The 21,397-nt window shown below is 38.1% G+C and overlaps 1 protein-coding gene across 2 annotated transcripts; it reads right to left on the bottom strand.

Moving 5' to 3' along the window:
• Nucleotides 1–407: 407 nt before the first annotated feature.
• On the bottom strand, nucleotides 408–18,290 carry HINT3 (histidine triad nucleotide binding protein 3). 2 transcript variants are annotated; one of them, XM_047733251.1, is made up of 5 exons: nucleotides 17,767–18,290; nucleotides 9,126–9,243; nucleotides 4,937–5,006; nucleotides 2,699–2,825; nucleotides 408–513 (listed from the first exon to the last, which is right to left on the bottom strand). In XM_047733251.1, the coding sequence occupies exons 1-5, from the start codon at nucleotides 17,974–17,976 to the stop codon at nucleotides 481–483; spliced, it is 558 nt and encodes a 185-aa protein (XP_047589207.1). In that variant the 5' UTR covers nucleotides 17,977–18,290; the 3' UTR covers nucleotides 408–480. The 2 variants fall into 2 exon arrangements, with proteins under 2 accessions (XP_047589207.1, XP_047589208.1); XM_047733252.1 differs by having other exon boundaries at nucleotides 17,873–18,272.
• Nucleotides 18,291–21,397: the final 3,107 nt, after the last annotated feature.

Raw genomic sequence — 21,397 nt, 5'->3', positions numbered from 1 at the left:
AAAATAGACCTTCCTAATTAACAGGATTTTTTTTTAAAGTTTTTATTTATTTATTTGACAGAGAGAAATCACAAGTAGGCAGAGAGGCAGGCAGAGAGAGAGGAAGAAGCAGGCTCCCTGCTGAGCAGAAAGCCCGACGTGGGGCTTGAACCCAGGACCTGGGATCATGACCTGAGCCGAAGGCAGCGGCCCAACCCACTGAGCCACCCAGGCACCCCACAGGATGTTTTAATGGGATTTTATCTATAGTATTTTATACCTTAAACAAGTAATCATTAAAATAAAGAAGTCAATGACAAAGTATCCATGGAATTGTATCACATATCTCAGGAAACAGACATTCAGAAAAGATTTAAGGCTAGCCAGTAATAGCCTCTCATAAAACCCAATGAACCTTACAATTGTAATTAGACTTCAAAAGAACGAAAATATTAGTTTATGTTGAGCCAAGATTAGGAAAATCTTCCACTGTTGACATTTTCATATTCTTAGTTTTTCAATCAAACAGTCAGCCTGTAATTTTGAAAAAAACAACATATTTTTAAATCCTGGTTATTATAACCTACATGAAATAATTCTACTGGCACCCATATTATAAAAAGTCACAGCAGAAGAGCTGGATATTACATACACTGTTCCCAAATATATCTTATAAAAAATTTCTCAGTAGTCTTATAAAGTACAGTAAAGGCATTCCACATTGTATATACACTGGCAGATTTTTATCCTCTTTGTTAAAAAGCTTCAATAAGAAAAGGAAAATAAATATAATACTAACATTTTACAAAGTAAACTAGATGTGGAGGAACCTTAAATACATATTACTAAGTGAAAGTAGCCTATCTGAAAAGGCTAAATACTGTATTGTTCCAAACATATGTCATTCTGGAAAAGGCAAAATTATGAAGGCACTAAAGAGATCGGGTTTACCAGCAATTAAGGGAGAGGGAGAAATGAATAGGTAAAGTACAGAGAATTTTATTATACCATAATGTTGGATACATGTTACTACACATTTGTCCAAACCCATAAAATACAGAACACCAAGAATAAACCCTAGTGTAAATCATGAACTTTGGGTAAAAATGATGTGTAACTATAATTTCATGGATTATAACAAATATATCACTGTGGTGTAGGATGTCTATAGTGGGAAACTGTGAGTATTTGGGGGACAGAGAGTATATGGGAACTCTCTGTACATTTCCAGTCAATCTGGATGTGAGCCTAAAAGTGCTCTAAAAAAATAAAATATACTTAAAAAATTAAAAAGTAAGCCAAAGTCTGTTAGTTATCATTATTTCAAATACTTTTTTCAAACGTCTTATGTATCTGAAACATTATAAAAGAGATTTTAAAATAAATCTTAATGTCTTTATCTTGATTTTTTTCAAAGTCTCATAATATATGCTGACAAATCTAAGGAGATTTCAGATCCATAGAATGAACCAATAACAGATCTTACAACTTTGTTCATTCGTTTTTTTCTAGCTAAAAAGTCATGCAAGGAAATATAGTTAAAAACATTACAAAAAATGTATTTTTAGTTACTTTATTATAAAAGCATACTTAGAAATTATAAAAGAAACTTAGAAATACAAATAAGGAAAAAAAATCCCTTTTTTAATCACACTGAATTTTTAAAGAGACCACACCAACTGCCCTATCGAATAGTCTATTAATTTTTATTTCAGACACACACACACACACACACACACATAAATATCTTAAATTATTTTTAAATTAAATAAAATCATCTGGACAAGTTGAAAAGAGGGATAAAAGTTTGAAACATGAAGTTTCTAGAAATCATGCTTTTTAATTTCTTGGGTACCATGACTATAATAATAATAATAATATGCATTAACAGCAATTATTCAATTTGTAATTCAGTGATTACTTAAATGTAGCAACTACAGGTCTCCTTACCATCACAGATACATAGTTACTGGTAAATTATTAGTCAAGTGGCTCTGGAAGGACAGTCACTTAATAACTAAGGCTTCACTGTCAGGGAACAGGTCTGTAATCAGCTTGAATTCGATTCTACTTTTGCCCTAGCAAAGCAGAATTCTGCAATATTTTAGGTTCAATGGCTTCAACCTCAGATCTGACAGTTGAGGCTACCAGGGAAGCCCTTTTCTAAACTAGAAAATTACAGAAATTCAATTTCTACAATAATGTTGGTGATGATAACAGAGGCAACAGGTGATATTTACTAGTACTTACTATTTGCAAGGTACAGTTTTAACTGCTTTAATAAAAATTATTTTATCAATCCTCTTATCTACCCTATAGCTGGGCAGTATTCTTTATAGGCAGGTAATAGATAAAGAACTTGGGTCTGAAAACATTTAAGTAACTTGCAAATGGGTCCTCAAGTAACTGATGGAGCCACAATTTCAATGCAGATTGGACTCTGGGTTCTGAAATGCTAATGCCCCGGCTCTTCTATATCATATCCTCTGCTTGCAATGGAAAGACTTTACTGTAACTTCTCTTCCTACAGATCTGATAACCTGGAAAATCCCCTATATTAAAAATACTACTTTGAGTACGTGCAAGCAGGACATTAAAGGAGAGGATCAAACCTACGAAAGCTGTTAAGTGCCTACTGTTGCCAAGAAAAGAAGAACTACACCAAAAGGACAACTATTGTAAATATTTTTATATACTGCTACTAAATAATAACACTTACTGTGATAAACCAATAGGAATTCACTCTATAAACCAATTTTGATAAGAAGCCAAGTTGATCAACAGGTGCCAGCACATGAAGGTGCAAGTGGGAGATGGAACAAAACGGCGGCATGTGGAAACCCATTCTAAAACAGAAAGGTAAGAGAGTTGACTAGTCAGTTCTACAATAGTTTAAAGCTATTTTTTCATGCTAAAACACATAAATATTAAAGATACTCAAAATAGGTTACCTAGGGTAGACAGATTGCCACTCAATCATCACTTTTACTGCTTTATATCCTTCTGAGTATGTACACACTTCCTTGTCTTTCTGTGCTGAAGTTCACAGTAACAAACTCTTCATCAAGGAAGGGCTTAAGAGCATATAACATCTTGGAAAATCTTTTAATAATTCTGAGTTGGCATTATGTTTTATCATCTCAGTCCTTATTAATTTTAACCTTTAATTCTCCTAAGATATGGCTCTGCAATGTATCTTTTAAAAAAAGTTACAGGGCACTTCTGAGATCTTTAACTTTTCGACTGTATAGCTGAGGCATAAAGTTGTTTGCTGTGTACTATGTTTGGCATAAATTCCACCTTTTTCTTTAAAAAAAAGATTACATGACACTCAAGTAGAAGGGTTTCTTTATTCCAAGACATAGCCAGTAGATGGTGTGCCTTCTCCTTTAATAAAGTAGTCATTTCCTCATCAACCCATCTTCCAGTAGTGAGATTATTTATATCATTATTTAAAAAACATTATCATCACTCATATTTCGTGCTTAATACTGAAAATAAGTAAAATGATAGTTATTCATAATCATCTGCTTTATAAAAACATTTATAAGAGAATTCCTTTGACTACTAACAAATTTCTACTAAGGAATTTTTAAAATATGATTCTAGATCTTAAAAATCGGTTTACAATTTTACAAATCCACTTAGAAATTCTGAGTGGAGCAAGGCACACATGTAACAATAATTCAAGCCAAAAGCCTGGAAATATTTGCCCCCTCAAACTGTAAGTGAGTCTCAATTTTAAAAAAAAAAGAAAAGACTACAGTGAAAGGGAGTGTAAGAGGGCATAGGAGATGTGGTCTATTGCAGCAACACAGGACTGATAATGGAGAGTCAGAAACACAACACATATTGAAAAGCTTTCCCCACTATAGGAAAAAGAGGCTGAGTTTTCCTTCTGGGAAACAGGAGTCAGGTAATGTAGAATCAAGTAACCTAAAAGCTAGAAGCAATTCAAAGGTTCATTCAACCCTTTCATTTCAAAGATGGGAAAGCCAAGATCCAAAAAGTAGGAGACTTCTCAAGGTCACAAAGTCAGGCGGTAATAGAGCAAGGATTGAGACTCTTGGTCCAATGTTCATTCTTCTACTAAACACTCCTCTGACAGGGAAGGGAATATATTGCTTTTGGCCAAAGGGTCTCAAATACCATCTGTCCCTTACACTTGAATAGTGCTTCATAGTTTTCAGAGGATTTTCACACACACAATCTTATTTGAATCTGTATGTAGGCAGAATAGGTATTATCTTGGAGAGCATAAATGCCTCAAGTATCATAGCCAGTATGAGCCCAGTACACAACAAGTAGCATGGAAAGCGTTAGAGCTCAGGTCTCTTTAAATTCCAGGTCAAAAAATAAATAAATAAATAAATAAAAATAAAAATAAAAATAAAAATAAATTCCAGGTCAGATGTTAGAAGTAAATCTAACCAAAATCTAACCACTGGTCACACAGGACAAAGTCCAAAGTCTTTTAAAAAGGAAAACACACTACTTAGATTAAGTTAAATAACTGCCACATTGAACATTATATGCTTTTTGCTCAAATTTTGGTGAATGCCAGAGATCAGCTCAGCAGGCAACAAATTCAAGTTAATTTCACACTAGAAGTATAATATTTTTCAATCACATAAAATAAAATATTTTCTAAAGAAAGAAATTCAATTTACATACAGTTTTTATACAAATAGACATACCGAACAAAGAAAGGTGGACTTGTAACTATGTTACCTACCCACTGCTTAAATAGACTTGTCTGCCCAAACTCCAAGTGGTGATTATTAGATGTTGAGATATGAGAGGAAGAAGTTTTATTTATTAAATTTATACTACCAATGAACAATGTATGCTCACTTTCAAGAAAACTGTACTTAAGCCACCTCCCCATTTTCCAGGAGGGAACAACATTTCAGAAAACCAACTACATATATTGGTTTCTATGTGGAAGTATACATACCTCACATTTTTGAAGTCAGTGAAATTATTCCTTTCAAGAATAGTTTTCCCAACAGTCACCATGCTCTCAACTAAAAAACATGAAAGAAACTACATTATACCAGAGAAGACATTACTAAATTGTAATTAATTTTAAGTTTTCTAATCAAAAGTCATGTTCAGTGGGTAAACACTTAAAGACCTGTTTAATAGTTCTAAGTTACTGAGAAGTTTGCTCGTCCACACGGACATGAAGGTTGAAGCTATCACAAAGTACAGTGTGCAGGCTGACTTTGAAGAGCTGCTGAAGAGTACTAACAAGTGACTACTTAGGACGTCTGATCCTATTGAGGTCTAATTCTAATCATAAGGAGACCAAGTAAGAAACAAAAACATGTTTGAATCAAAAAGGCAGACAGGAAAACTGAATTTGTCTTTCAGCCCAAATTAAGGATATGATAGTCCTTTATGTCAGCCTACCTCTGACTAGCTAAATGTTCATATATTTGTTTTGGCTTCTGAACTCTATCTGCCTTAGCATCTTTATTATCTTGGTGCTGTATGGCCTTCGAATAGGAATGCGTTTCCAGATGAGAAAATATTTGGTAACCTGCAATCTCCTGAGCACAATGGCAAACCTGAGATCTCTTTTGTTTCCAAATGGTGCAACCAAGTATTTGTAAGGGGGAAGAAATGAGAGAATCTATAGACGATGGTTGTTATAAAAGAAGTTCATAAAATTGTTGCAAATGTTTAGGTCTCTAAATCAGGCTTGAGCAAGGAGGATGACAGACTTCCATGACAAAGTCAGTACCATATGGTCTAAAAAAAAAAACAACTCATTACTTCAAGCAAGACTGTATCTTGTTTTCTTTTAAAATATTCCCAAGATCCCAGACATGGAAGAAATATTTTCTCTTAATTTTTTTTAAGATTTTATTTATTTATTAAGATTTTATTTATTTATTTTACATAGAGAGATCACAAGTAGGCAGAGAGGCAGGCAGAGAGAGATGGGGGAGAAGCAAGCGCCCTGCTGAGCAGAGAGCCTGATGTGGGACTAGATCCCAGGACCCTGAGATCAAGACCTGAGCTGAAGGCAGAGGCTTAACCCACTGAGCCACCCAGGCGCCCTCTTAATTTCTTTAAAAGATATATGACTGGGGCGCCTGGGTGGCTCAGTCATTAAGCATCTGGCTTCAGCTCATGTCATGATCCCAGGGTCCTGGTATGGAACCCCGCATAGGGCTCCTTGCTCAGCAGGAAGCCTGCTTCTCCTTCTCCCACTCCCCCTGCTTGTATTCCCTCTCTCACTGTCTCTCTTTCTCTCTTGTCAAATAAATAAATGAAATCTTTAAAAAAATAAATAAAAATTTAATAAAAGACATATGATTGCTTAATGCAATAATTTTAACAATACCAAGATATTATAAAGTATGTAGATATAATATACATGACAATAACACAAAGTGTACCAAAGTTTATCACATTTTTCATGAATTGATACAATGTGAACTCTAATGAGGCTATGATAATTACACTAGTATTTTAATATCTCTAGAGCAACCATTTAAAAAATTTGAAGAGGCATACATAAAAAGGCAAGAAATAAAGTAGAATAACAAAAAATATATTTGATCAACCACAAGAAGGCAGGAAAGAAACAGAGCAATAACAACAAAAAATGGGACAAACAGAAAACAAATCGCAAGATAGAACACCTAAATCAAACTGCATCAATAGTTACATTAAAGGGTTATGAATTAAACAATTCAATTAAACACCAGAGATTTTCACACTACATTTAAAAAATAATAACAAATAAGTAAGATACAACTATATTGCAATCTTCAAGTCTTTAAATATTAATATTCACTTTGGTTGAAAGTATAGAAAAAGATACCCGATGTGGACAGCAAGTAACAAGAAAGTTATAGTAGTTAAATTCATGTCCTACAAAATAGACTCAAAAAGTATTTCCAGAGATAAAGAGGGACATTTTACAATGATAAAAAGGATCAATTCACTGAGAAGACATGACAATCGTAATTATGGATTCACTTAAAGTCAGATTCAAAATACATGAAGCAAAACCTACTGTTCCTTTGTATCTCACCATTATCTACTCTATTATTTCTTTCTTTATACTTATTTTGGTCTGATTCGCTTGCCTATTTCTAGCATCCTAAAGTAGAAACTTAGGTCGTTGGTTTTAAACATCCTCTTCTGACATAAACATATACAGCTATAAATTTCCCCATAGGTATTGCTTTGGCTACATTACACAAATCTTGATATGTTGTATTTTTGCTATCAATTATATATTGTTGTCTATATTTATTTGGAAATTATTAAAAAGTGTGTTAATTTAAATATATTTAGTACATTTACAGGTTTTATTATTTTTCTACTTTATTTCCATTGTCATCAGAGAACATATGTTACAAGATTTCAATAATTTGAAATGTATTTAGACTTACTTTATTGCCAAGAATATGGGCTATCTTGGTGAACATGTGCTCTTTTTTTTTTTTTTTAAAGATTTTATTTATTTATTTGACAGACAGAGATCACAAGCAGGCAGAGAGGCAGGCAGAGAGAGAGGAGGAAGCAGGCTCCCTGCTGAGCAGAGAGCCCGATGCGGGGCTCGATCCCAGGACCCTGAGATCATGACCTGAGCCGAAGGCAGCGGCTTAACCCACTGAGCCACCCAGGCGCCCCTGAACATGTGCTCTTAACAAAATGTGAATTTTATAGTTGGGTGGAGTTCTAAAAATATCAATTATGATCACAATGCTTGAGGGTGTTACTGAGCTCTTCCACATTCTTATTATTTTGCCAACTTCATAGATTGTATATAAATACTAATTGCAAGAAACTTTAAGCTTATTACAGAAATATTAAAATACAAACAAGATCAGAAAGAACAGTATAATGAAATCCCAAATACCCACCATGCTGCTTCAAAATTGGTTAACATTTTATTTGCAACAGTTATAAAAACTTTCAGTAAAGTAGAATGCTAGAAAAAGAAAACCAAGCACAAACATATTTCTCCCTCCTTAAAAAACATAAAAAGGAAATACTTAAGGCATGATGGCTGCTGCTTGATACTAAATATTGCAAAAATATTGGCCTTTATCTGCTGGAATAAATATGAAATGTACTCATAGAAGTACAGATGACTAAGAAATTTTGCAATATTGAAAAGAAACACTTGAAAAACTGGTAATTCAATAGTCTAAATACTAAATGAACTACACATCAAAGTTTTCCATCAAAGAATTTCTTACTCATCTCCAAAATATCTGGCCCAATCTATCTACCTTGTCAGCTACTTAAATTATTTTTTTAAATTTATTTGACAGACAAATATAACGTCTCAGTAAATCCTCCTCAGACAGAGATCACAAGTAGACAGAGAGGAAGGCAGAGAGAGAGGGGGAGGCAGGCTCCTCACAGAGCAGAGTCTGATGCGGGGCTAGATCCCAGGACCCTGAGACCATGAGCTGAGCTGAATGCAGAGGCTTAAACCACTGAGCCACTCAGGCACCCCAGCTATTTAAATTATTAACCAAACTAATCCCAGGCCCTGGAGACAAAGGCTATGAAAGCAGATATGATGTGAACTAAGAAATGTCTTAGGAAATGATAACTGGTAAGTCACAGAAATCATGAGTAGGAAAATATAGGATAATCCTAAGAGACATGATTCAAACTCTTCTTTTCAGAAGCTAAAAAGTCATTGCTTAAATCTCATCACTAAACTTTGGTGTTAGTACCTCTACACAAGCAACTTACAAGACAGGTACCAATATGGTCTCATTTTTGATAGCACCTTCCATTTTCAGAGTCAAGGAAAGCCATCATTTTAAAACATAAAGAGGCATTATCTTTTAGAGATTTTAAAGATTAAATAACATGATGTTTAGAATTCACTTTAAATCCACTGTGGGAGAAGGTTAATAGATGAAAAAGACCGGCCACAAGCTAATAAAAGTGGTACTTGGGTGATGACCACATGGAGATAAAACTATTTTCTGTATTTTTGTACATATTTGAAATTTTTCATAATAGAAGTTTCACAAAGTCATAATGCTCCTCTTTCGTTAACACCTGGCTAGGTTGTTTCTTTTTATTGTCACTGTCACTACTATCACTCATGCCAATTCAGGATGATATAACCATGAAAAATACTATCCTCATCTTACCCAGTTCTATATGATCTTTCTTTAGCTCTCTACAGTTTCCAAGATGCTTCTTTGGCACCACAAGATAATGATGAGGTGCTGCTGGTCTGATATCTTTGAAGCAAACTAGGTCTTCATTCTGAAGGAAAAAACATCATTTGTCAGTGAATTTTTAAAAAAATAATTTAAAAAAGAATATTTAAAAAGAATTTCCTATTTTCCTAATTTTAAAAAGAATTTCTGGCATGTCTTACACACCATAAATCTCAGTCTGATAGGGAAATGGTACTTATGTTATACAACTAATCCCAGCTGGGCATTAAGTTTATAAAGACATGCTTTAGCATTCTTCATGAGATGCTCATTAGTTAGCAATGAGCAATGTTGAAGCCTTATATAAAGCAATGTTGAAGACTTATATAAAGCTAATTTCAGGAAAACAATTATCAGTGACCTTCAATAAGACTTCATTACCAAAAGGGTGCCTGGGTGGCTCAGTGGGTTAAGTGTCCCACTCCTCGTTTTGCTCAGATTGTAATCTCAGAATCATGATCTCAGGGTTGTGAGATCGAGCCCCATGTCCATTTCATTCCCAGGGCGAGGAGGGGGAAGTCTGCTTGAGATTCTCTCTACCTCTTCCTCTGTCCCTCCCACTCATGCTCTCTCATACAAATAAATCAAAAAAGATTTTATTTATTTGACAGAGAGAAAGAGAACACAAGTAGGCAGAGACAGAGGGGGAAACAGGCTCCCCGCTGAGCAGAGAGCCCAATGTGGGGCTCGATCCCAGAACCCTGAGATCATGACCTGAGCTGAAGGCAGAGGCTTTAACCCACTGAGCCACCCAGGCACCCCCTCATATAAATAAATCTTTAAAACAAAGCAAAACAAAACAAAAAAAACTTCATTACCAAAAATCCCAAGGTTTTTTTAACTTTCTTTATATATTTCTCCATCTCTACCTAAGGGTTTTTCTTAATATGTACTTTTAAAGGTTTGACTACAGAAACATAGCAAATTTGATAAGTTGTTTTTTTTACATTTAATTTTTTCCAAAGTGGCACATTCCACAATTAAAACAGGAAAATAATCTAGCATCCATATATCCAGAGGTTGCCTTTCTATACATTTTTTACAGCACTTATACACAAATACTTTTTTGTTCTGTTTATAGCATTAAAAAGCCCTTGGGGGCGCCTGAGTGGCTCAGTGGGTTAAGCCTCTGCCTTCAGCTCGGGTCATGATCTCAGGGTCCTGGGATTGAGCCCCACATTGGGCTCTGCACTCAGCGGGGAGCCTGCTTCCTCCTCTCTGCCTGCTTCTCTGACTACTTGTGATCTCTCCCTCTGTTAAATAAATAAAATCTTTTTAAAAAATAATAATAAATAAATAAATAAATAAAAAGCCCATGAAATGCGAAAACAAACTCCTGTATAGTGCACTAAGTGTCCAATGCATTATATTAGTTTTCTGATTTACATACTCCACATAGTTATGAGAGGAAAAAAGAAAAGAAATGAAAAAGGGAGTCTTTCAACCTACTGACACTTGAGTTTCAAGCTTTTCCAAAAGAAAAATCAATATTCCCTAAATATCCTTATTCAATATCCTATATAAAAATTTTTTCAATGGCTAAACCACACATGAAAAGATGCTCAACACCACTCATCAACAGAGAAATCCAAATCAAAACCACAATGAGATGAAACTTCACACCAGTCCAATGTTAGTATTAAAAGGACAGGAAATATGTGTTGGCATGTATGTGGAGAAAAGGGAACCCCTGGGCACTGCTGATGGGAATGCAAACTGGTGCAGCCACTACGGAAAACAGTATGGAGATTCCTCAAAAATTAAAAACAGAAATACCCTATGATCCCTAGTCCCACTACTGTGTATTTATTTACCCAAAGAAAATGGAAATACTAATTCCAAAAGATGTATGCACTCCTATGTTTATTGAAGCATTATTTCTAATAGCCAAGACATGAAAGCAACCTAGGAATCCATCAATAGATGAATGAATAAAGGAGATACGATGTACATATACAATGAAATATTACTCATTCATAAAAAAGGATGAGATCTTGCCATTGGTAACAACACAGATGGAATGAGAGGGTATTATACTAAGAACAAACCGGTAGCTGCTAGAAGGAAGGTTGGGTGGAGGCAAAACAGGTGAAGAAAAACCTATGCATTTTAGTCAGCCAATGCAATCAATGATTGAATTAGATTTTCATTAAGCTTTCTAAAACATTGAAATTGGCCCTCTGATGTTACTCTCTTTCCTGTTGCTACTACTGAACTAGCCTTATTTAGACTCTTTATTTTAAGACAGACTTTCTCCTATTCCAATGATACGACAACAAAAAATATGAAATGATACATGTACAAAGCTATCCTTTGCAGCATGATTTGTAATAGCAAAAAAATGAAAATAACCCAAAGGTCCAAAATTCAACTAGGAGACTAGCTGAATAAATTATAGCAAATACATACAATGAAGTACTATGTAGCTATAAAATGTAGGAATGAAGATCTTTATATACGTAAAAATCATTTCTGAAATGTACTTTGAAGTTAAAAAAAATTAAGGAGCAGGAGAGTGTGGTAAGGCCATCTTTTATATAAAAAAAGGGAGTACAAATATAAACATACACATACAAATTCTCACAATGGAAGGATAAACTAAAAATATATTTTTCAGTTTCTTGTGAGGGAAGAGGAACAGGGTAAAGATAAGAGAATGGATGCTAGACTTTTCCAAATGTACTTAGCTTTACAATTCTGACGTTAAAAACATGAATATTTAATACTCTTTTGGACTTCAAAATAATCCCTATGAATTGAAAACAAACAGAAATGAAAAAAAAAAAAAACAAAAAGAAACTATCTGTCACGTTTATAATATAACTACATAAAGAAAAGACATTTCTTTTTTTTAATATTTTATTTATTTGAGAGAGACAGAACTAGAGCGCATGAGAGAGCGAGCGCACGAGTTGGGGGGGGGGACGGGCAGAAGGAGAGGGAGAAGCAGATTTCTCCTCGGAGCAAGGAGCCCAAGCAGGGGAGCTCTCAGGATCCAGGGACCATGACCTGAGCTGAAGGCAGATGCTTAACCAAGTAAACTACCCAGGCACCCCCGAAGAAAAGATATTACAAGTTACTTTAAAACACAGAATTTTGACTACCCATCCCTAATGACAACTAATTGAAAACTTTTCACTAAATGAAAACTTTTCATTTATGCTTTCAATGCAGATCAGAAGCAAGCTTCTCAAGTGTGAACATGCCATAGTTATCCTTGAACTGCAAGTGAATAACATATTCACTTGAAACTTGAAAGATTGCTTAATAAATAAAAGATGCTTAGGGGCGCCTGGGTGGCTCAGTGGGTTAAGCCTCTGCCTTCGGCTCAGGTCATGATCTCAGGGTCCTGGGATGGAGCCCCGCATGGGGCTCTCTGCTCAGCGGGGAGCCTGCTTCCCCCTCTCTCTCTGCCTGCCTTTCTGCCTACTTGTGATCTCTCTCTCTCTGTCAAATAAATAAATAAAATCTTAAAAAAAAAAAAGATGCTTAAATAGAAAAATAAAGCTACCAATGCTTCCTTCTCTGCTCCTTTAAAAAAAAATGGTGTCATTATAGTTTTTACTACTTTCCAAGATCTTTCAGTCTGTCCTCCAAAATACATTTTTTTTAAAGATTTTATTTATTTATTTGACAGAGAGAGAGATCACAAGTAGGCAGAGCAGCAGGCCGAGAGAGAGAGGGAGCCCTATGCAGGGCTCGATCCCAGGATCCTGAGATCATGACCTGAGCCCAAGGCAGAGGCTTAACCCACTGAGCCACCCAGGTGTCCCCAAAATACATTCTTAAAGTTGGAATCATGGCCACTGTTTGATTTTAACAGTGTTTCTCAGTCTTTTTTCATTACCATCCCCCTAAGAAAACTTTTTAGATTTTTTTTTTTTTAAAGATTTTATTTATTTATTTGACAGAGAGAGATCACAAGTAGAGAGGCAGGCAGAGAGAGAGAGGGAAGCAGGCTCCCCACTGAGCAGAGAGCCCGATGTGGGACTCGATCCCAGGACCCTGAGATCATGACCTGAGCTGAAGGCAGTGGCTTAACCCACTGAGCCACCCAGGCGCCCCAACTTTTTAGATTTTTTTCCCCCTAATGGCTGCCCTCCCCCTGGATATTTTAATACCACAGCCAAATTGTACATGTATTTCTATCCTAAGTGCTATACATACATTTTATATATATATAATAAACTTTTTTTTGCCCCTGCTCCTGCCCCAGACAAGAACATCAATTTTTACCCCTTTTGAGAATGCATGGATTAGACAACAGCTAGTCCATCTTCATTATCAGCACTGAATCCAAGCATCTTGGCTTAGCATCTATTAAATATGATAAACTATGGTTAAAAAGGGTGGATGGGCACTCAACCCCCATTCCAAATACTTCTGTGTCTTTAGTACTGCAGAAATTTAAAAAGCTAAAACCCCAGATGGAATTTAGATCTTGCAAAATAGATGTACTTCAGACTTCAGTGCTTTGACAAGGTAACCTGAGAAAAAGCCATCTTTCTGCAGCTTCCGCTAGTTCCACCAGGCAAACATGCTCAGCTCTAAGGATACCGAGATTATTTTTTCTTTCTCCCCGCCCCCATTCCAATGTCTGGTCAACTGCTAGTCAAGAGACAGACATGAGACACCCACTTTTCTGGTGCCATGACCTACCAGTGCAGACCCAGGAGGTACAGTGTAGCTCTGAACCTGTTATTTGTCAAAGTAGAAATATGTAGGTGCTGCAAGCATTTAGCGCCCAGAGGTCAGAAATGGGAAACATCCTACAATAGGTGAAACAGCCTGAACAACAAAGCAGAATCCAACCTCAAATTCCTCAACAGTGGCAGTCACACTGTTTCCTCAACTCTGAGTCACATCTACAGAGACATCTTCCTGAAGTCTAAGTTCCAATGGCAGTCACCTGACTCCTAACTTCCTGGCTGTGGCAGAGGAAATGGGTCCTCACCATGCAAGTGCTGTTCTGGATGTCATTTATTTAATTAATTAATTTATTTATTTTTAGATTTTTATTTAAGGACACCTGGGTGGTTCAGTGGTTGAGCATCTGCTTTCAGCTCAGGTCATGATCCCAGGGTCCTGGGATCAAGTCCCACATGCATGTGCCTGTGCGTGGCTCTCCTTCTCTCTCTCTAAAAAATAATAAAATAAAATTAAAAATATATTTTTAGGGGCGTCTGGGTGGCTCAGTGGGTTGAGCCGTTGCCTTCGGCTCAGGTCATGGTCTCGGAGTCCTGGGATCGAGCCCCGCATCGGGCTCTCTGCTCTCTCGGGGAGCCTGCTTCCTCCTCTCTCTCTGCCTGCCTCTCTGCCTGCTTGTGATCTCTCTGTCAAAAAAAAAAAAAAAAAAAAAAAAAAAATATATATATATATATATATATATATATATATATATTTTTTTTTTTTTATTGGGGCGCCTGGTGGCTCAGTGGATTAAGCCGCTGCCTCGCTGCCTTCGGCTCAGGTCATGATCTCAGGGTCCTGGGATCGAGTCCCGCATCAGGCTCTCTGCTCAGCAGGGTGCCTGCTTCCCCCTCTCTCTCTGCCTGTCTCCCCATCTACTTGTGATCTCTCTCTGTCAAATAAATAAATAAAATCTTAAAAAAAAAATATATATATATATATATATTTTTTTTTTTTTTTTTTTTTTTTGACGGAGAGGGTGAGCACAAACGGGTGGAGTGGCAGGCAGAGGGAGAGGAAGAGAGAGAAGCAGGCTCCCCACTGAGCAGGGAGCCCAGTTCGGTACTTCATTCCAGGACCCTGGGATCATGACCTGAGCCAAAGGCAGATGCTTAACAGACTGAGCCACCCATGTACCTCCTGGATGTCATTCTTGAAGGCTTTTCCTTCAACCCTTACAATGACTTTTTTGGCAAATAACTCCCTATATTAAATCCATTTCTGCTTTAAATAGCGAGTTTTTCTTTCTGCAACTAACCCCACTGATATCTAAAGCAAGTAAGTAACGTTTGAAAGAACATTTCAGTACCACCCCATCTGAAGTGGAGGGCAACTCTGGTTAAAGAAGAGCAAGGACAGGGGCGCCTGGGTGGCTCAGTGGGTTAAAGCCTCTGCTTTCGGCTCAGGTCATGGTTTCAGGGTCCTGGGATGGAGCCCTGCATCTGGCTCTCTGCTCAGCAGGGAGCCTGCTTCCTCCTCTCTCTCTGCCTGCCTCTCTGCCTACTTGTGATCTTTGTCTGTCAAATAAATAAATAAAATCTTTAAAATAGAAAAAAAAAGAATTAAAAAAAAAAAAAAGAAGAGCGAGGACATTAAAGTTAAATTAGTATTTCCTCTGTGCGGTCTCAAGCAAGGTGAAAATAAACATCGAGCCTGGTATTTCTCAACCATGTTTTCACTGTCACCGCTTGGAAGACATTTTTAAGACTCTTTTTCCCGGTTCCACTCTCATGATATTTTAATGCCACAGACATACTCTTTATCTGTTTATGTCCACTATGTTTACTTTTGCCTCACACACAAAGAGTAAGATACTGTCATCCCAAAACCAACTTTTATCCCTCTCTGAGAATGCATGGCCTAGTATTAGCTTAGTTTCAACTCTGCAGTATACAGCACAAATACACTATACAGATGCTTATGGAGTGAGGAGTCTTCTCTAGCTTTTGCCAGAAAGATTTCCCGGACTAAACCCACATGATGCTGGTAACTCCAATTATTCCAAATCACATTTTCTCCTCTGGACTTAATTATAAGTCTACCCTACTTTATATAAACCCAATAGTTTCTAAATATTTACAGTAAACATATATGAATGAATATAAGAAGACTATATATATAATGCAAAATACACAAATTAAAGATTAGATTCTCTTTTTGAAAAGATAAATCTTTGAGCTCTTATAAACGAAATCATCTTAGATTCAATTTAAAAAAGATCTGAAACTTTTTGAGGCATGTTGTACAAGCATGTGCATCTTGCTTATGTTCTGTATTATATGGACTACTGTATATATTCATCCTATGCCACCTATGTAGGGTATAAGTTAGTTAAACGTATTTAATGTGTCTAATTTCCCCTATAAAAATGTTCCAGGCTTTTCACATAGTTCACTCTGAGAATGTTCTTAATAGAGAAAAAATCCTGACCTTTGGCCTGGAAAAACCACGACAGAATTCTGGACCATCCCAACCCCTACGGGTGACCGTTCTTATTTTTTATTTTTAAAAATTAATTTACTTTTTTCCTAAGATAATTTATTTATTAGAAAGAGAGAGAGAGAGAAAGAAAGAAAGAAAGAAAGATAGATAGATGGATCATGAGCCCAGGGGAAGAGGAGGGAGAAAGGAGACTCCCAGCTGACCAAGAAGCCCAAAGCAAGACTCAATCCCAGAACCTTGGGATCAAGATCCGAGCAAGAGGCAAACACTTAAGGACTGGGCCACCCAGGTGCCCCCTCCATGACTATTTTTAGACAAAACTTTTTACATTATTAGTAGCTAATTTTACTAGTTTTCCTCAACATTGGTACTGCAATGTGCATAATTTTTTTTTTTTTTTTTTTTTGACAGACAGAGATCACAAGTAGGCAGAGAGGCAGGCAGAGAAAGAGAGAAAGGAAGGGAAGCAGGCTCCCTGCTGAGCAGAGAGCCCAATGCCGGGCTCGATCCCACGACCCCGGGATCATGACCTGAGCCAAAGCCAGAGGCTTTAACCTTTAGGTGAGCCACCCAGGCGCCCCTGTGTGCATAATTTTTTATGTGGTGAAATCTTGACTCTGGCTCAGTTCAGCAGAGGCCTCTCTACAGACAACTGATGTACTCACCCCCCTCCCTATCAACCGCTTCCTGTCTTCACTCCTTCCCCTATTCAAGCACAGATTTCAAGGTCTATCACTTCAGTCGTCTCTCTAGCCATAAATTCTTACCTTTGTCTCCAACACTAGGTGGTTAGAACAGATTCAATTCACTTTTAACAAATGAATTAATGATTACTAACAACAACTAAAAAAAAACCCAGAATCTTTGGATCTGATCCTCTCCAAAGGCTGTTTCTTTAAAGGCAAGTAGAACCAGCAGATGAAAATGATTTCCAGATACCTGTTTTCAAGTACCTGAGCAAAATCTCTGCTCTGAAAATGTGCATACATCCCAACTGACAACGCCTGTGCGAACTTTACCCTTCAGTGGAAATCTGGGGCTCATTAAGAAATAGTTTGACCTCGGCTCCACCCCCGCCTAACTTCTGTCAGTTCAACGAAGCTTTTCCCTATTACCATCATCTCCTTTCTACCAGTTCTACTCAGTAGCAGAATTAGAGTGTGCAGAATTGAAAAGCAGCGTCGAGAAGCGCAGGGGGTGGGGATGAGGGGGTGGGCGGAGGAATCCCTCCAATAACAACAGGCGACAAATGCTATTTTCTGCCAAATACCTCGTACCTGCAGACAGAAGCCCAAGTGTCTGGCTTTATCGCTACATTGTCCCCCCGCTCCCCACCCCCTCGGCACAGCAACAATAATGCTGGAGACAGACCCCAGTCGCGAGAAGCAAATCCGTCATTAACACCAGGACACCCCACCTGCCCCACTCCGGTCCACACCTGCGAGGTCTCCCTCCCGGGGGCCTGACACGACCCCACCACGGTCCGCCACGGCGCGAGGCCTGCGTCCCTGCCCCGTCCCACGCCCGGTCCGCACGCAGCCCACCTCGCAGTACAGGAGCTCGGTGCCGGGTTCCTGCTTCGCCGCGATCCGGCAGAACACGCACTTGCTACTGTAGTCCTCCGCCTTCGATGACGTTGCGACAACATCGGCAGTCTTCGGTGAAGACACCTTAGATTCTTCAGGCTTCACTGCCTCAAAACCAGCCTCGGATTCGACTCTACCGCGCATCGACTCCTCAGCCATCCTAGCCCCCTCAAGGTGGACAGGAACCTTGACTGCTCTCGCGCCACTCGCCCCGGGCTTAGTCCGCCTCCTGCAACGCCTCACTTTTACCTGGAGGTGTCGCCCTCCGCCTGCCGCTGGGAAGGGCAGGGATTTGGACGCATGCGCAGATCAGTCTGACAGTAGAGTAAGGGCGACAACGCGACCCGCCTCACAGCCAGAGGCCAGGAAGGGGAAGCGCGAGTACGTACGTGGGCGCGACCTGGAGGAGCTGGCGGGGGCTTACGGAAGTCGCTCCGCCCCCTGCGTCTCCTTGGTAATGACGCACCACGTCCTTCGAGACGTAGGAGCGTGCACCGTCGCGGTGACATCACCGGCGCGCCCTAGTGTCCGGCCAAGTGGAAGCTGTTGGGTATGCTGGAGGTCTTTTCTCAAGCTGCAAGTTAGTATCTCCCAGGAGTGTATTGTGTTGTTAGAAAAAAAGTTTGTGGTTTTTTTTTTCGTTCATAGGTTTTAATAGAGAATGAGCACAATTTCTAGAGCATTCTTTTCAACATAGATTATGTTTGATGTTTCGTGTGTACATTTTCAGCCACGACAGTTTTAGGTCCATAAGCTCAAAATATCCAAAGCTGAACTTCATATCTCTTTTCTTTGTTGTTGAAAGCATTAGCTAGTTCAAAATAGTGCCCTTTATCTCACATTACAGGTAAATGCGGAGTCGTTAAGTTTATAGTCTGTAATATTCCACGAATTCGTTGCTCGTGCTTCACGCCTCAACCACTATAGTAACCGGTTTCCCTCCTTGACTCTGTTGTCACTCAAAAACCCTTAAGTAACTATCGCGCCCAAAAGAAAAAGTCTCAGTTAACTTGGTATTGGAGGTGAACTCTGATTTGACCGCAGCTTTTCATTTTATAATACTTGGTATTTGCTGAACACCTAAAGTATGCCATGTATTTTCTCAACCAAACAAGGTTGGTTTTACAATCCTCATTACAGAGATGAAGAAACAAACTAAGAAAAATATTTGTCTAACTCCAGAACCCACCAGCCTTTTTGAACACAGAACTTTTTTTTAACACTGAAAAATTTCTTAAACTACCTCATTATAGTATCCTTGTTATTTGTTGACTTAGAAAATACCTAACAACAAAGTCTTATTGCTAGTTCAGTCCTGTTTTTGAATGATTTCTATTGTATTAATTGAAAGCATTTATATATTTTTAAAGTAGTTGTACATAGGTGTTCAAGACATTTTTCATTCATCTTGCAGTTTGCCAGTGGTGTGGGAGACCACTATAATAGCTTTGTACCCCGTTGGGAATCCAAGGCAGGGTTCAGAAGTTATTTTGCCTTACTAACTATCCACTATTCCTGTGCACTGTACTACAGACACCATGTGACTTTTTAAATCCACGCTGTTCCTTCTGAAATATCTTTGTTTCCATCTCTGCACATCCAAATCCACCTTCCAAACCACTCAACTGCTCTCAACTTCATGACATTTTTTTTAAAAATTAACCAAACTGAAATAAGTACTTCCTCTTGTGAATTCAGAGTAGTTTTTCAGTACTTCTCTTGTAAAACTTACTGCTTTGTATTCTATACTATTTACGTGCATATATTTCTAACTAGAAATCATGTTCCTTGGTAAAGAATGAGTGTCTTTGAACCTACTGTAGTGCCTCATACAGCACTTTGCATGTAGGTAGATCCTCAACAGTTGTCTGATGAATAAAAGAATCATTAGGAATAAGGTTGCTGCATGCATGGAACTCTTCAGATCACACACTGTAGAAGAACACTATAAATAAGAATATGCTAATTTACATTGTAGATAAACATTACCTTACATAAAGTCACAGGCAGGCCTAAGAGTTCTGGAGCAGTGAAGAGCTAACTCCTACAAGAACCCACATTTGGTATGTGTGACCACATGCACACACTCTAGAGACCATTCATTCACCTACATATTAGTGCACATTTGCACAAGTTGTACCTGTCCTGACTACAATCCTAGTGACACCTGTGATTGATCCCTCACTTGCCTGGCACTTTCAAAGACTTGTTTCCCATTCACCAACTTTGAATTTGATATCGTTGTCTATCATGGAAGTGGGAGAAGCAACACAAACTAAAACTTGTCTGAAGTAGTGGTGTGGGATCAAGCAAAAGCCTGGGCAGTTGTGTGCACACACAGACAGAGCTGCTACCTATTGGTCCTCTAGTTAGCTCCTCTGGGAAACCGTCATTTGGGTCTTGTGACACAAACTACATTTTACTTGCAAAATGGAATGTTTTTCTGATTTCACCAGGGCACCATGTGGGCCGGTAGCAGCCCTGCTTCAGGCGTGCTCTGGAGTCAGACAACTCTACAGCTTACGATCTGTGAAGATTTGAGCTAAAGTATTTATCTTTCTGTGTCAAGGCTGTTTCTTCATCTATAAAATGAGGATAATAACAATGCTTACTGCACATATTATTTTGAGAACTGAAGCCTGGCAGCCTGGCACAAAACTCTCGACAAATGTTAACAGTTATTTCCAATAGGTAGTGATGGTATGTAAAACAATTTAAGGGATCAGATGTTTTACTTTAATTTAAATTCAGAAGCTTCAGGGCTCCAGTCGAACACAGACTGAGGGTTTGTAAAGCCTTTTCCTCTTCTCCCTCCCCTTCCCCACTTATCTCTCGCCCTGACATACAGAAAGATACACATATTTGGTAATTCTTTCCTTCAGCTAAACTCACTCTCTTGGTAATCTCGCATAGTTTGTGGCTTTGAGCACATATATGCCAATGACTCCCAAATTTAAATCTCTAGGATAGACCTCTTCCCTGAACAAACTGCCAATTCAACCACCCCACACATGTATCTACCAGATATTATGTCTGAAACTAGGCTATGGGGAAAGCTCTTTTTCCCCTCCCCAAACCTTCTACCATCTTACTTGAGGGAAAATTCTGTTCTGCCATCTACTGAGGACAGAAATTTTGAGATCATATTTGATGCTCCCCCTTAACTCTTCATATCCAATCCATCAGGAAATTTAAAGTACATCCAGAATCTGATCTCATCACCACTGTCAACCTTGACTGAGCTACCATCACCTCTCATGTGAATTATTCAGTAACCTAACTAGTCTTCCTCCTTCAGCTTCTTCCCACTCCCTTTACCATGTAGTCTTAACACAGCAGCCAGAGTGATCCTTTAAAAATGTAAATCAGATCACATCTCTCCTCTGTTCAACATCCTCCAGTGGTTCTGTATCTTACTGAAAGTAAAAGCCAAAGGACTTAGCTATTAGGACCCATAAGTCTTGACATTGTATACCACCTACC

Source organism: Lutra lutra, chromosome 6 (genome assembly GCF_902655055.1).
Source record: "Lutra lutra chromosome 6, mLutLut1.2, whole genome shotgun sequence".
In the NCBI taxonomy this organism is placed as follows: Eukaryota; Metazoa; Chordata; class Mammalia; order Carnivora; family Mustelidae; genus Lutra; species Lutra lutra.
Note: the sequence above shows the minus strand (reverse complement) of the source record. Positions and strands in the feature narration are given on the sequence as shown.